Here is a 16,813-nt window from a genome sequence, read left to right as displayed (position 1 = left end):
TGAGGTTCCAGGACAGCCAGGATGCCAGCTTATAAAGAATGGGCAGGACCCAGAGACTTGGGGCTCAGAAGGTCAAAGACAAAGGCTGACTTGAGGATGGCTTGGTAAGGAGACCCATGGGAGAGCTCTTTATATTCCACCTCTAAAGGGAAAAGGGGACAGAATGAATCCTGTAGTGTAGGGGCAAGGCTAGATGTCAAGGCTAGAGCGAGAAGGGCATAAAGAAAGGAGCCAGGCAGCTCCTTCCATCCGCCCCCCCCCCCCCCACCAAGACCTTCATAGTTGTGGCTAGTCCACAGGACACACACAAGTCAAGAACATTTCACTTTAGCCCAATAAACCCCAAAGAGCTGTGATTACTTGGGGGGGCCCATCCCAACTCAAGGTGAATGAAATCTTATATGGTTCTGAGAGCAGCTTTGTAACTCTAAGGAGGGTCTCTGGAGACCATGACTGTGCACAGTTCTCATGGTAACCAAAAGACTATGACATACTTAGAGGGTGGTGAGGTCACAGAACCCAAGCTTTAAAGTAAGTGAATCATGTGTGCCTCATTTATTTTTAAAAGAAACTTCTGAGAAGAGCTTAGAACAATTTTTCTCCCCCGAGTGCCATTTTCCAAAGGTACTCACAGAACAATAAGGTGTGACTGTAATGGCTGCACTGAGTTGTCTTCTGGACAGTGTTAGAAGGGACATAAAGAAGGTGGACAGAGAACTAAGGCAGTTGAGATGCATCGACGAACTCAGCATACGATGCCTGTGTGACTTATACGTGCACCCGTATTGCTGCTGTGACTTGCACCCGTACCCATACTGCCTGTGCTATTCAAAGCGATCACAGACCTGCGGCCTGTGTGATCTCTACCCATGTTGCGGGTGTGATGTCAAGCTTTACTGTCTTCGCCCGTCTCTCAGAAGTTTGGAGAGGAAAGCCATTAGAGCCATGGAAGATGAAAAGAGAGAGCTTGCCAAGTAAGAGAACTTCCTAAGGTTTTTATAGTTGGTATATTAGCCTCCTAAGTTGGAAAAAGGGGGGGAAAGTGTGACAATCGATACTTGAGCAAAGATGAAATGGGTTCAAGATAATGACTCTGGTGACTTAACAAAGATTTAAAAAAAGAAGAGTAAATGGGTCCATGATGGGAATTGTAAGATTCTCAAGACAGTGTAATGATGTCGATTGGCAAGGGTGTTTTCGGCTTATAGCAGGAGTGCCAACGTGATAAATAATGTGGCTTTAATGAGAGAAAGAAACAGGGGGGTGTCATTAAAAAGCTATTGGAAGCAGCAAAATAAACATTTTTTCTGGTTATGAGTAAAGTGATTTGAGTATATTTCGGCTTACAGAAATGACTTTGGGAGAAGTAATAATAATTGATCAAATCCTTAATGTTTGCCAGAGGCTTTAAGAGCAAGGGAGCAAATTGAACAACAGAGGCATTTATATGGTTTTGTAGGAAATCCTTTCTCCTACTCCCCAACTCTTGATGACTTAAAATTCATCTGGAATTGGGTTTATTGTCTGCCTCCCCCTTCAACTGTAGCAAAGATTGTGCAAATAAACTACAGAACTGAGAGCTGCAGTTTTCAGAATACAGTTGAAAAGGTTTTAATAGAATTGGATAATTTTAAATGCACTTTAAAATTTTGGGGGTTTGATCACATTTTATTTTTTGCTTGAGAAAGCTTTCTTTTTCTGTCTACATATGCCATTTAGTCTGTTACTATGATGGAAAAAATGGTTGAAAACACTGTCCCCTGGTTAAATAAATTATGGTACATCCAAACATTGGGATGATATGTAAATGTAAAAAGGACTGATGAAGCATTTTAAGTATTGTCATATTAAGTGAAAAAAGCAACGTGCAGAAAAACTACTTAATATACTATTTTTTAAAAGAAGGACATAAATAGATGATCTTTTGTATTGAAATCTATGTGACACATAACATTGTGTAAATTTAAGGTATACAATGTTAATTTGATACATTTATATATTGTAATACGATTACCATTGTAGCGATAATTAGAACCTCTATTGTGTTACATAATTATCATTTCTTTTTAGTGGTTGGAATAATTAAGTTCTAGTCTCTTAACCACTTTAATGATTGTAATACAATATTTGTTGTCTATATTCACTATACCATGCATTAGAGCTCCAGGACTTACTACTCACTGCCAGTTTGTGTCCTTAAACAACATCCTTCCTACCCCAATGATAGATTAATAGGTTAGATGACAGATAAATAAATAGATTAGATAGATAGATAGATAGATGATAGATCGATAGATAGTAGATGATGGATGGATGGATGGAGAGAGAGAGAATGAGGCCCTTGACGACCGTGACAGTGATGTTTCCCTGGAAAGGGCAGTAGGGCAATTATTGTCCAGGTCATCAGTCACCAAAGGTCAGGAATGGACCTCCCTCAATAGTCTGAGATGGAACTATTGGCAATAAACTCATCTACACTCAATTTGAACCAGTTTTAATTTTTACTCCTTAGAGTATCAAGTTACATAAATTTCATGCAGCGTGAGTCAGGGGTTCTTTTTTAAGTACTTGGTCTAAATGAAGGGTTACTTGTGAGCAGGTGTGTCCACTTCCCTGTGCCTCTGAATACTCGAATACCCTTGATCCAAGTCTGCTCAGCCTTTGTCTCCTGGCTGTCCCTATTCTCCAGACTCTCCAGGTGAGTTCTTCACCACCTGGGCACCCTCTGCCTACTCTGGGAGTCTCAATGATCTGCAGTGGACACAACTTCAGGCTTAAGTCTCGGCAGTGTGGTTTTTACAAGAGGTAATGTTTTCTCTGGTTTGTCATACTTTTCCTGACAATGCTTGGATTTTTTGCTAATTTTTTTTCTGTTGCTTGTGGCAGTATATGAAGCTGCTGTTGTCTTCCTGGATCTCTGAACTGATAATCCAGAGTCCATTTCAGAAATGACCTCAGGCTTGCCCTTTTGCATCTCTCCCCAGCCGCTTTTCTTCTTCCTATTCATACCACCTTGGGAATGCTCTATTGCTCTATTTCTGACAGCTTGACATTTCACTAACCTGGAAATCTTAGTATTACCTGCAAACCTAAATATTCAATTTTCTGAATATGGATGAAAATGTTAAACCCTGATCCAGCTCCAATCCCAGAGGACTCCTACATTAATATTTTTTTCAGTGAAATGCCTCTTTTTTCTTCTCTCTCAGCTCCCAGTCCATGACTAAATAGATCCAGAAATATCATGCTGATTCAATTTTTTAAAAAACAATCTTTGGTGTGAAACTTTGTCCAAGGCTTTTAGAATGTAGAAATCGTATTCACATGACCTTTTACCCCTTAAAGAGAAAGATAGCAGTTTGGTTAGGTTATGACATGTCCTTTCAGATGCCAGGCTGTGTTATCCAGAAGATTCTTTGCCCAATGGGGAAATAAGATTCCCTGGTCTATAGTTGCCATGGCCCCACTGGAATTGTCTTTCTGTGTGACAGTCTATGTGCTCTGTCTCTGGGTGCTCCTTTAATAACGGGCAAGAAGTTTTGGCTAACCATATAATTCCCCCCAAGAGTCATTTGAGCCTTCCTGAGTGTGTGTTATTTGATTGATGCACACGCGTGTGTGTGTGTGTGTGGTGCGTTTTTGGACTGGGTACAGAAGGTCCAATTCCTTTTCATTGTTTACTGAGCAGTTGCTTCAAAAGACACCTTGGCAGTATCTTCATTAGTAGAAACCCAAGTAAGTACTTTCATTTCTTTAGCTTCTTTGATATTCTTTTTTCCTCCCCAAATTTCCTTTTGCACCCCAAGCACTCACCTTTTCCGACTCTTCCTTCCTCTTCTGGATTGAGAGAGACTGAAGTGACTGAATTTGGTTTCCTTTGTAAGAAGCCATGTGACCAGCCTGATGTAAGTTTGCACCTGACTCACCTCCACACTTCGTGGGCTTCCTGTCTTCTGTACTCAAGTGCCAGAAGCAAAGTCAGCCCCTCCTCAATCCTGCCCTAACGAGTTTATTATCTAATTACCAAGCCCGCGGCAGAGTGGCTCTGACACCTGGCTTTAGTCCTTGCGGGTACATGAACCTTGATTTGCAGCTGCGCCCAGGAACCCACTGGGCTCAACCCTGTGACCTTTGCTGGTGCCTGGAAACTCATCCTGAGACTGTGCTTGCATCTGCTCATCCAAGTATCCGTGGGCAGCCTGCGGCTCGAGAAGTTCCCTTGAAAAGCCCCCCACAAAGGGCACCATCTTCTGAAAACTTCAAAAACCCGCCCTCTGGTTTCTTGTTTACCCCTCACGCTCTGAGTACGAAGTTTTCACTGAATCGCTCTCACTGGGGGAGGCTGGTGACTGTTAGCCCTCAGGGTTGCATTCTTTGTGGTTTAGCGGTGCCTTCCTGGGTCTTAAGCCCTCAGGGAATCTTTCCATCCCCCATCCTTTGACCCAAAGATCAGGGCATAGTCACACCTTGGGAAGCCGGCAGAGAGGAACTCCGGGGCTTTATGGCTTTACTTACTTTACGGCTGGTGGCTGGTTGGCTTTCCGCTGAGAGGAGAGTTCGCTGTTTCCCTCTGTGTCCCTGCAGAGCTGGAAGCGAGTTGGGCCCCTTGGTCCCCTCTCATCACAATCTCTTTGTACGCAGAGGTCTCGGGGTGGCAAGAGTAGGCGTTGCTGCCCATCCAGGCCAAAGGCATGTCCATTATTTGACCTTAGTGTTTAATGACACAGGACTCGGGGCCTGGTCGCTTAAGGCCTTGAATTTCAGGGAAGTCTGTATAAAGCGGAGCCTGGTACAGCCTGTTAAAGAAAGTTACCCTTTATTGAGTGAAAACCAAGTGCCTAACACTTCATCTTCATTTAATCCTTGTAACACCGTGGCCATCTTACAGATGATGAACCAGAGTCAGGGCAATGTTCTTGATCATCAAGAAATGGGACAGCTGGGACTTGAAGCCAGGTTTGCCTGACTCTGGAATCCATGTGCTTAATCACCTGGTTAGTGGTCCTGAGTGATCTCCCGACCAGGACCAGCAGCCAGCATCACCTGGAACTTGTTAGAAATGCAAATTGTTGACTCCTCCTCAGACTGGCTGAATCAGAAACTCTGGGAGGTGGGGCCCAGACACCTGTAATTGAACAAGCCCTGCAGGTGTTCAGATGCACCTGTGTCGTGCCACTCTGCTCCCGCTGATACCCTTCTTCAGTATCAACCAAAAGTCAGGAGGAGAGAGACAAGGCAGGAAATGGGAAGAAGGAGAAGAAAGAAGAGAGAGGGAAAGATGCGTTGGAAAGGAACAATTGAGCTTAATGGGTCTTTGGAGGGATCTAAATTAGGAGAAAAAGTGAAGTACTCCAAGGAAACTAGAGGAAGGCCAGCCTCCCTTTGGTTCAGAGTAGAGACAGGCATTCTCATCATCCTCATTACTTTATTCGTCAGCCGGCTGAACCTGATTCATATCTTTGTGAAGGTGGCTGGCGATATCCCTCACCTCTGCTGTGGGCAGTATCGCATTCAGGAGCTTGGTCATACATTCAGGTGAAATTCAGCTTCAGCTGGGAGAAGAGGTGACAGCCCAGAGTGGCAGACAGATGGCACTGCCCACTTGCTTTTCCCCAGCTTTCCGAAGAGCGTTCTGCCACCAACCAAAGAGGCTGACTTGCCTCTGTTTACTATGACTAAGTTCCTCCCTGGTGATAGCTAGTAGAGCAGGCCATCTCTCTTTGCCCAGAACCCCATAGAACCAAGGAAAATCGCATGTGGGGTGACAGGTACTTTGCCGGGCAGGAGTCAGGTTGCAACTTCAGAGTTAAATCTGATGAGTAAAATGAGGCTCCTGCAATTTCTCCTAAACCCACACATCCCCACTGATAAACCCTGGCCTAGAAGCAAAAGGAAGAAGAAACCTGGTCTAGCCAAGACTTCGGGGCAATTTCCTGAAGACCCACATTTGTGAGACCCCTTTTCAGCTGCTGCAGTGGGGACGCGGCTGAAGTGACAGGAATAGAGGAAGAGGGGGAATCTAAGCAAAACAAAAACGAAACAGGAACAACGAACTCATACTTCAAGACTCATATTGTAAGAGGAGGATATAGATCTGGGAGCCAGCTTTGCCTTGTAGATCTGGCTCCCAGATCCATCTCCTGTAGAAGGCAACAGGGCTTATGGGTATGTTAAAAAAATATTCCCTCTTTTTGCTTATCTGTATTTTCTGAGTTTTTTACAATGAACTTGTATAACTTAAGTAACAAAAAGAAGTAAGTGTATAAAAAAATTCAGCAAAAAAAGTAAGAATTAAAAATGTATCTCAAACCAATCACCCAATCAGAGTCCAGACTCTTCAAACCAGAAGAGCTTCTAGAAAGCATACATACCAATACCTCCCTTTGGAGGCCAAGAGATGCAAGAAGATTTACCGGGAGTGAGTCTTAGAACACAGATTTTTTTTTTTTTTTTTAGAACACAGATTTTTTAAAAAAACGTTAAGGGATAAAAAGAAGAGCATTTCAGAGCATTAGGTTGTCTTTGGAAGGATCAGGCAGTTAGAAAGAAAGTGGTCCCTGAGCAGGGCCAGAGCACACAGGGCTGATGCCAGGCTGCTGAGGTCCTCATGCCAAGAACTCAGTCTGACTGATGGTTAAAATCATGACCTAGGCATTAAACAAGCCTGGATTTGAATCTAGGCTCTGCCATTCACCACCTTCACCACCTCCCCATCTACAAAATGGTGACAACTACACCTGCATGACAGGGTTCTTGTGAGGGTCAAATGAAACAATGCCCCTAATGGCTTAGCACTTTCCATGGCACATTGTGGGAAAAAAAAAAAAGAAAGGAAAAGAAAAAACACACAACAGACAAAAGCCTAGCATCCTAACTATGTGGCAAGCACTAGTATAGATTCTTTTCATTCATTAACTAATTTAAGTCTCATGAAACCCCTAGAAATGGGTTACTATTATTGTCCCAATTTTACAGATGAGGAAACTGAGGCACAGAGCGGTTTAAGGAGCCTGCCCAAAGTTCCATAACTAATAAGAGGAGGAGCTGAGATTTAAATGCAAGAGAATGTGGTGATCATTTTGTAATGCATAGAACTGTCAAATCACTATGTTGTGCACCAGAAACTAACATAGTATTATAGGTCAATTGTACTTCAGAAAAACCCAACCCACCAACCAAACAAACTCACAGAAAAAGAGATGAGATTTGTGGTTATCAGAGCAGTGGGATGGGGTGGGGGGGATTGGATAAAGGTGGTCAAAAGGTACAAACTTCCAGTTACAGGATAAATAAGTACTAGGGATATAACATACAACATGATTAAGTAACAGTGCTGTAGGTTATATATGAAAGTTGTTAAGAGTAAATCCTAAGAGTTCTCATCACAAAGAAAAAAATAACTTTTTCTATTTAATGTTGTATCTATATGAGATGATGGAGGTTCACTAAACTTACCATGATAATCATTTCATGATGTATGTTAAGTCAAATCATTATTCTGTACACCTCAAATTTACACGGTGCTGTATGTCAATTATATCTCAATAAAACTGGAAGGAAAAAGAAAAAAAGAGAATTAAAAATAAATACAACAGAAAGATCTGGAAGGCCAAGCACCCATCTGTTGTTAACAGGGGTTTACCTGTGAGGGAGTGTGATTTACATGGGAGGACTCTCATTTTTTACTTTTACACGCTTCTGTAAAGTTTGACTTTTCACAATGACTAGTGTGTATTACTTTTGCTGTTTTTTTTTTTTTTAAAAAGAGGTAAAAATATTGCTTGTCAAGCTGTGTCTGAACTCCATGGTCTGAGCTTCTTCCTCCCACCCTTTCCTTTTCCTAAATTCCAGATTGAGAAGAACAACAAATAGAATTCTAGCCTCCTCTTGCTGTAGCAGTAACGTTTTAGGATCAGTGAACGTGTGCGGCTTTGAACCCGATCAAGTCAAGGTGCGAGTGAAGGACGGAAAGGTGTGCGTGTCAGCTGAGCGCGAGAACAGATACGACTGCCTGGGATCAAAAAAGTACAGCTACATGAACATCTGCAAAGAGTTCAGCTTGCCCCCGTGTGTAGACGAGAAGGACGTGACGTACTCCTACGGGCTCGGCAGTTGTGTCAAGATCGAGTCTCCCTGCTACCCTTGCACGTCTCCCTGCAACCCCTGTGATCCCTGCAGCCCCTGTGACCCCTGCAACCCATGCTATCCCTGTGGGAGCCGGTTTTCCTGTAGGAAGATGATTTTGTAAAGTGTAGGAACCCAGGACTTAGTAGAGTCAGGTATCCAGCCCGGCAGCTCTTCTAGTGTTTCTCTCCCCCTTCCCATGGCCTGTGTTATTCAAGAACATAGAATACTGAATACATAACTGCAATCCACTGGTGTGTGAAAGTATTTTGGTTCAACCCACCACAGAGCCCCGCCAGGTTAGTGGGCAACGGAAGGATGAACAGATGGGAACGGAGATGAACGGTGAGATCTGCCCTCCTGTGTGCTACTCCATACCCCACTACCTCCAAATCCCAGGAAAAGATACTTTTGGGGTGGGCATCCCCAGACACTGTTTTTCCAAATGATTTTGTGACATGACCTTGCCCAGAAATGAAACAGTCAAAGCAGAAACCAAGACTAGTTAGGGCTGAAGGCAAGCGCTTTTTCAAAACTACTGCGGTAGGGAGCACCAGACAGAAAATGACTCCCCAGTGGAAATGTGGTTGAAGTTTTGACTGGGGCAACGATGAGGGTACAAAAGTATGGGGGGAGCATGTTCAGTGACAGAGGGTGGGGTGGCCATACGCTGTCATGTCTCAACATTCCTGTGATTTGGGGGAAGGGCCAGCTCTGGCTCAGGGTGGTTTGCAAGCTCCTAAGGATTTATTTCAACTATCTGCTTTTCTCAGACCCTAAAACTCCTTCAAGGCACAGAAGTTCAGTCCAAAGTTCATGAGTGGAAAAGTACAGCTTTCATGAAATGATAGCATAGTTCACCTGAACTTGGATCCTCATGGACACAGCCCGTGAGTAATTCGTGACCGCCAAGACAGAAATAAGTGTAAAGGAAGAGGGAGATGATGGGGAGGGATCAGAATGAGAACACCGGCTGGTTACAGATCTGACTGTTACGGGGAACGCAAAACCCTCGCGTTTGCACAGTAAGTCTTTCTCATTAGTCTCAGCTGCACGTGCGTTAAAGCCTTGGCTGCACATGGGAATCACTTAGGGAAGCTTTAAAAACATGGATGCCAAACCATAAAGGTAAAAAACACAAACAAACCACACACACAAAAGAAAAAAGAAAAAAAAATTTTTTTTAATGTTTTAAAGAAAAAGAAAAAAGTACTGATGCCTGGGTCCCATCTCCAGAGATTCTAATGCAATAGATTTGAGGTGTGCAGCCTGGACATCGAGATTTTTAAAAGTCTCCCCAGGTAACTGAATCACACAGGTAAGGTTGAGAAACTCTGGATGGGATCTTAAAGCTCTCAAAGCCCTTCTTCTTTAAAAGCTTCCTTCAAGTTCAAGGTTAAAGAATATTGATGGTGATAGCAAACACATTTTGCTTTAAGCTGAGGGAAGTAATGGCCCGCTAATACAGGTGGTGAATGAAAAACATTGAACATTTCAAAAATTTATTACCTAGCAGCTAGGTATAAATGAATGTTTGTATGTACCAAATGGTAGAGTTACCTTTGTAAGTGTCTTGCCATACTTTGATGACATGTTCATAAATATTCTAGTTTCTAAGTAACACATTTTAAAAATGGATTTTGAAAAAATTTCATGCTGTGGAGTCAATGGAATCCCACTGGTGTCTTGAATAAGCAGGAATCTCTGTCCTCTGGAGGGTGCCATTCCAGGGCATGCCTGGTGACAGTCGATTATTTTATTCACCTGCCCACCTGCTCACCCTCCTGTTAGTCCAGATTCAGTTCATTCATTCACCAACCTGCCAGCCAGATTTATCAGTTTAAATGCCAGATATTGTGCTCTATAGCAGAGATGGAGAGAAATACCCTCTTCACAAATGCCTCAGATTAAATTCAAGGAGGTGTTTGGGGGGGTTGGGAGAGGAGGGAGTTCCAAAGAAATTGAATTTACAAGGGCCGGGAGAGGCCAGAGGGGCATTCCAGATGGGCCTTGGGCATTTCCAAGGAATGTACTGGTGACCTCACTGCCTCGCAGGACGCCTTGGGGAAGCCAGAGGCCGCCCCTCAGCTTGAAGCCTGGCTTGCGCTGGATTGGTTGCCTGAGTCTGCGCACCATCCTCACAGGCAAGTGTTTGTCTACTGAGTACCTGCTATGACGAAGCACAATGCCAGGAGCTGTTGTCAATGAGAAGTACCTTTCCAGGAACTGCTCACAGCGAAGGCAAGACTAACACCATGCTATAATTGTCAAAGGCTTTAGATGTGCTTCAGACAATGTGTCAGTAACAGGAAGAGTCCTGGAGTCAGGATGCCAGACAGGGTGTCTGAAATCCAGCATTCACTGCTCCAGAAGCAACTGGTCCACCACTTAGAACCCCTTCCAGCAGATCATCTTTCTCTTTGCACTGTAGAGAGCTCCCCCAGGGGCATGGTCATGCCCTGTGTGGCTGGAATAACTTCTGCTCTTAGTGGAATGGGGATCACTAAGCATCAGAATGTCTGAAATTTCCAGTCTGGAAGGTTCTGGAGGGAAAATACTCCTTTTCTTCTACTAAAACTTCAGTGACAACTGCATTTTCATACACTAAGGAAAATGGCCTGAGAAGAATTTTACTCCAGTTTGTGATTTATGTATTTATTTATTTATTTTTGCAGAAAACAATCTTTTTTTTTTTTTTTTTGCACTCATGAATTCGTAGGTCAGAAATTCAGGCAGGGCTTGGTGAGATACTTTGTCTTTGCTCCATTTGGGAAGAACTAAATGGCTGGAATCTTCTGGAGTCTTCTTCATTCACTATTTGGCACCTAGGCTGGGGTGACTCCAAGGGCTGGGCTGTGATTTTAGATGAAAAAAATCTTACAGCGGTGTACAAAATGTCACACTTTATTATACACATAAAGAACTGCTTTTATTGAAAACAATCAAACAACATCAATCATAACATTCAGCATTAAAAATGTTTCCACTAATGGAACGTTTGAAATTAACACTGCATTAGAGGGGAGGGATAAATCAGGAGCTTGGGATGAATATACACACACTACTATATAAAGATAGATAACCAACAAGGACATACTGTACAGCACAGAGAACTCAATATTCTGTGATAACCTATAAGAGAAAAGAACCTAAAAAAGAATGAATATATGTATATGCAAAACTGAATCACTTTGCTGTACAACTGAAACTAACACAACATTGTAAATCAACTATATGCCAATAAAATTAAAATTAAAAAATAAAACACTGCGTTAGAAAATTACAGGAATATGGTCACCATGCCTATGAAAACTACAGCCAATTAGTCAACAAAACAGTTAAGCTTTGTTCACTGTTTTTCTCCCCCATATGTTTGTGGTTATTAAGACCATTTACATTAAAAATGGATCAAGGTTTAGTGTTGGTTCTATAGATATGATGAGTATTTATCCCAGGTTTCCTGGGACACCCCAGGTTTCAAATGACTGTATCCTGGTTTGGGGATGGGAGGATGTGGTCCACACTGTTGGCTTTGTGTGGTGAGGGTTTCCTGATCCAGGTGTGAAGGGGTTAGAACGGACCATTTGGATAACATCTGAGACAGCAACAGAACAAAAGGGTACAAGAACGAGAAAGCTGTTTGAGTGAAAACTGGCAGCCCTTGAAGAAGCAGGCAAAGGTGGCAGGCAAGCATGAGGCCAGGATGTGTCTGGGCGAAACAACTTGAGAATAGATTAGGCAACCGTCTTGGAAGAGGAAGTTGGTTTTCTTGAATCAGCAGCTTAGTCACCTTCCGGCATCATCAGTGTCAAGTACTTTTTGGCCTTCAGGGCCTGGCTACGGGATTCTGAGGTGGTTTCACCACCTTGGAAGGGGGCGGATTTTAGAAAGGTGGGCCTACGGGTTCATTTGTGGGAGAAACCTTCATTCCTTCTTCACGTGAATCCATTCAAGGGCTTCCTCTGTGCCCGGCAGCCTGTGAGAAATGGCAGGATCCAGAAATGGCCAAAACCCAAATCTTTGCCTTTGAGGAGTTTTCAGTCCAGTGTGGGAGACAGGCCTATAAAGTAGTAAATTATAATCCCACCTTATCAAGGATTCCTATCTTAGATAGAACCAAGCACTGAGGGGCACAGAGAGGAGAGCCACTAACCACGGGATAGCTGGGGTGACTCAGGCCGGCCGTCGTGTAGTGGGCCTCACACAGTCCTTTCTCTAAGTCCTTTTCCCCCTCAGTGGGTGAGTACAGGGAATAACGAGACTTGTTCCTCCGGGGTTGTGTAAGTGCTCCTGAGAAGCCCCCTTATCCTTCCAGGCTCCTGTTGCTTCTTTCCCTATTTTCTTCCCTTTAAGGAACTGTCAGAGTCCAGGCAGGAAACAGAGAGTACACTCAGCTGCGGTTTTTAAAAGGCTTTTTAGTGAAGTGACTATTTACAGAGGTGTGTGTAGCTTCCCAGAAGCAGTAAGAGACATTGATGCCCACAGCAACTGCCCACAAAGGGAAGCCGCTCGCCCACCTGACCTGCAGAGGCAGGGGAAGAGGTGGTGGTGTCCAGGTGAAAGCTGGCATCCTGGGAGAGGGGCTGCTGGACAGAAGCTGTGAATGTAGACGAACGTACTGCTGCCAGGACTGCCCAGCAGGTGCGTAGTGAGAGCAATAAATACTCCCACCTCCCTTTCCTCCCAACCTCCAATTCCCTGACAGTGTACCCCGTTAGCCAACCCCAGTGGGAGACCAGAAGGCGAGGGAGCCCGTGAGGTGGTTCAATGAGGTTAGCCACCCAGGGCCCACAGCGGAACAGAGAACTCAACGCAGAGCTTTAGAGTTAATGGAAAATAACCCACACTCTTTCTTTCCTCCCTCCCTCCCTCCCTTCCCTCTTACCTGCTTGCCCACAAGGCATCATGCCAGGCATTGAGGAATTAAGGATCAACAAACCAGACCTGGCCCTCACCTTTAAGTCTAGGAAGGAGACAGACAAAGGGATACAGGGTGGGGTGGATGAGCTCAGGAAACAACCCTGGGGTCTGGTTTTACTTCACCAAATTCAAGCCATAAAGCTCCTTGCTCCTAGAACTAGTGTCTGAAGGGACCCCATGAAAACCTTTACTCACAGCTCATCCTAGAAAGCCCAGGTGATGGACCACTTGGAATTCAGAGACAAAATGCTTCTCAGCCCCAAGTCACTATCCCCCATGCCCTCTGTTATTCTTCAGCATTTCTATCTCTTATTTAAACCTAGGCACTCTTCCTTAATATGTAATGGCAGAGAAATTCAGAAGAACAGCTTTTAACCTTGGGATGAAGAAAAACAATTTGAGCAAGACAGGGTACCCAGAAGCCATAACAAAAAATACAGATATATTCAATTACATTTTTTAATATTGTGAGGCAAAAATCATAAAGTCAATGGAGATATAATAGACTAGGAAGAAAATAGTTGAAACCTGTCAAAGTCTATATCCTTAGTAAACAATTTGAAAAGCAAAGGACAAACAATTTAAAAAGAGACAAGAAGAATATGTATAGCAGCCTTATTCATAATCTCTAAAAACTGAGAGCAGTCAAGATGTCCTTCAATAGAACATAAAATGGATTTAAAAAACTGTGGTACATCCACACAATGGGATATTATTTTGTGATTTTAAAAAATAATAGGCTATCAAGTCACGAAAAGACAAGTATGAACCTCAAATACATACTGATAAATGAAAGATGTTAATCTGAAAAGGCTACATACTGTATGATTCCAACTACATAAGATTCTGGAAAAGGCAAAACTATAGAGTCAGTAAAATGATCAGTGATTGGCAGGGATTTGGTAGGAGTGGGGTAGAGGGTTGAATAGAAGAAGCATGCAATTTTTTTTAGGGTGGTGAAACTATTTTGTGTGTACCGTACTTGTAGATACAGGACACCATGTATTTATCAAAATCCATAGAACTTTACAGCATAAATAGTGAACAAATGCATACACATTAAAAAAAAAAACATTTAGGAGGGACTCCAGGATTGAATGCAGACTGTGATGAAATAATCTGTATTACAAATGTAACAAAACACCTCCCTGAAGGGGGTGAGGGGGAAAGGTGCTGACCTAGGTAATTTTGGAAATGAGTAGAGCCATAAGACAAAGGCAAAAAGAGCTGCACATAAAACTGTACTCTGTTTGATGAAATTTTTTTCCCATCAGGGTACAGGTTAATAATTCTGATACTGGTATACATGTGTACTGGAAATAAACAATTAAGTAAATATTGGTGGACTGAGGGAGCCAGGCTTCTCACCCTTGGAGTGGGCATTTACAAATAAGCATGGGAAAGAGGCTAGACTATTCCTCTTGGTGGTAATGGATTAGAGTTGCAGATATAGGAATTAACTCATGTTCATACAGAAATATTTATAGGTATGTATAGATATACTGGTAAGTTCACATATATTTCCTTGCTCTGTCAGCTGAGAGGATGTGGAAGCAATAACACCCCAGTAGTAATGAGCAATCTTGTACCCAGACCTTGGTTTCTAATACCATCCTCCCATAAGAGAAACTAGGACTCCTTGGAGAAAAGGCTGATTCTAGGATAGGGCAAGCTGATTCTAGGATACAAGAAGAAACTGGAGCACCTTGAAGTGCCAGAAAGTAAGGATGTGCTCAAAAAAACAAAAACCATATTGATGGGGATATGTCAAAGGGTCATGGGAGCCATCTGAAAAGGTCAAAGCTGGAACAATTTGAACAAGAAAATAAGTAAGATAGTATTGGATCATAACCCAAAATATAAAGTAAATATCCATGCATCCAAGTGGATATATATATATAAATGAATGATTGAGTAAACAATTAAATGAGGGAAACAGACAAATCTTTCATACAGAAGAATTCCAAATAATTTATGTAGCTACTTTATCCTCAAGGAGAAGGAGCATGATGGTCCACTCCTTAGGTGTGGGTTGCACGCAGTAACTTCCTTCCAAAGAGTCCAGTATGGAAAAAGGGGGGAAAGAGTAACTTTGCGGGGGAGAATCTGACAAACACTACCTCAGCCAGGTGCTCAAGGCCAACAGCAAGGTGACTAGTCATGTTGATAGTTTGGATCCTAACGCCAGTCTAATCATGAGAAAAAGATCATTCAAGTCCCAGATAGGGACATACTACACCATGCCTGACCAGCATTATTCAAAACTGTCAAGGTCGTCAAAGATAAGGAGTGTCTGAGAAGCTATCAAAGCCAAGAGGAGCCCAAGGAGATGAAACAACTAAATGTAACGTGGTGCCTGGATGGGATCCTGGCACAGAAAAGGGACATTAGGTAAAAAACTATGGACATCTGAAGAAACTCTTCAATTAATAATAATGTATCAATATTGGTCCATTGATTGTAACAAATGTACCAAAGTAATGTAAGATGTTATTAGTATGGGAAACTGAGCGCAGCTCTGTGGGAACTCTCTGCACTGCCTTCACAATTTTTCTGTAAATCTAAAACTGTTCTTAAAAATAAAGTTTATTTTAATATAATAAAATAAATGATAGGCAAGAGGGTAATTTGCAGAAGAGGAAATGTAAGTAGTCAATGGGCATGAAAAAAACACCCTGAACCCTGTGTTCATTGCAGAGATGTGAATTAAAACATTAACGGCATATTCTTTTTCACACATCAAATTAACTTAAAACATAAACAGCAACACAATTTTACTCTGGCTGGAGGCGGTTTTGCGGTTAAGAGGGCACGCTCATTTCTTGCTGGTAAAAGTGTAAGTTACTAAACCTTTTGGACAACAATCTGACATTATCTACTAAAAAGGCACATATCAGGGACTTCCCTAGTGGCACAGTGGTTAAGAATCCGCCTGTCAATGCAGGGGATGCTGGTTCGATCCCTGGTCCGGGAAGATCCCACATGCCATGGAGCAACTAAGCCCGTATGCCACAACTACTGAGCCTGTGCTCTAGAGCCTGTGAGCCACAACTACTGAGCCCACGCACCACAACTACTGAAGCCCGCGCGCCTAGAGCCCGTGCTCCGCAACAAGAGAAGCCACCGCAATGAGAAGCCCGCGCACCACAACGAAGAGTAGCCCCCGCTCGCTGCAGCTAGAGAAAGCCCGTGCGCAGCAATGAAGACCCAACGCAGACAAAAAAAAAAAAAAAGGCACATATCTTTGGAGGCCATATTCCACTTCAGGCAACCTTCAGAAATAAGAGCACTGGTGCACACAAACCAAAGTACACATTTTGAAGCTTGGTTTGAAGAGGTGGAAGTCGGAAAACCATCTGAATATCTCTCAATGAGGTAAGAGCTGAATGGATTACAATTTGCTCATCCTGTGGAATATTTAATAAACATGATGAGTGAGGTCCCCATGGATTGATCTGGAGGGACTCCATGATACATTAAGAGGAAGAAGTTATGGATTAACATGTATGACCCTGGTTCTGTAAAACAACCACCACACAACACAACACAAATGTATGTGTGAAGATGAACATGGATGAAAGGTCTGAGTTGAATTTTTAATAGTTTATGGACAGGAGTTATCAGGGAAGAGTGGGCTGAGCCATCACCTTGTTCCTTATATATCTCTGCATTGTTTGTAACACAAACAAAGCATAGGTTACTTTTTAAGAAACTAAATAAAGTTTAAATTTAAAAAAGTCAATGGTCATATGGTAGGCAGAATAATTTC

At 42.8% G+C, this 16,813-nt stretch overlaps 1 protein-coding gene across 1 annotated transcript; it reads left to right on the top strand.

Moving 5' to 3' along the window:
* Positions 1–654: 654 nt before the first annotated feature.
* Positions 655–8,248, top strand: ODF1 (outer dense fiber of sperm tails 1). The gene is made up of 2 exons (XM_036830841.1): positions 655–974; positions 7,852–8,248. The coding sequence occupies exons 1-2, from the start codon at positions 655–657 to the stop codon at positions 8,246–8,248; spliced, it is 717 nt and encodes a 238-aa protein (XP_036686736.1).
* The last annotated feature ends 8,565 nt before the right edge of the window (positions 8,249–16,813 follow it).

The sequence above is a fragment of the Balaenoptera musculus genome, chromosome 17 (assembly GCF_009873245.2).
Source record: "Balaenoptera musculus isolate JJ_BM4_2016_0621 chromosome 17, mBalMus1.pri.v3, whole genome shotgun sequence".
Lineage (NCBI taxonomy): Eukaryota > Metazoa > Chordata > Mammalia > Artiodactyla > Balaenopteridae > Balaenoptera > Balaenoptera musculus.
This window is presented reverse-complemented; position numbering and strand designations above follow the sequence as displayed.

Bases quoted from the DNA above. Each gene is read 5' to 3' on its own strand.
- ODF1 (XM_036830841.1), top strand. From the start codon at position 655: ATGGCTGCACTGAGTTGTCTTCTGGACAGTGTTAGAAGGGACATAAAG. The intron at 975-7,851 runs GTAAGAGAACTT...CCTAAATTCCAG, and splicing joins GAAAAGAGAGAGCTTGCCAA to ATTGAGAAGAACAACAAATA.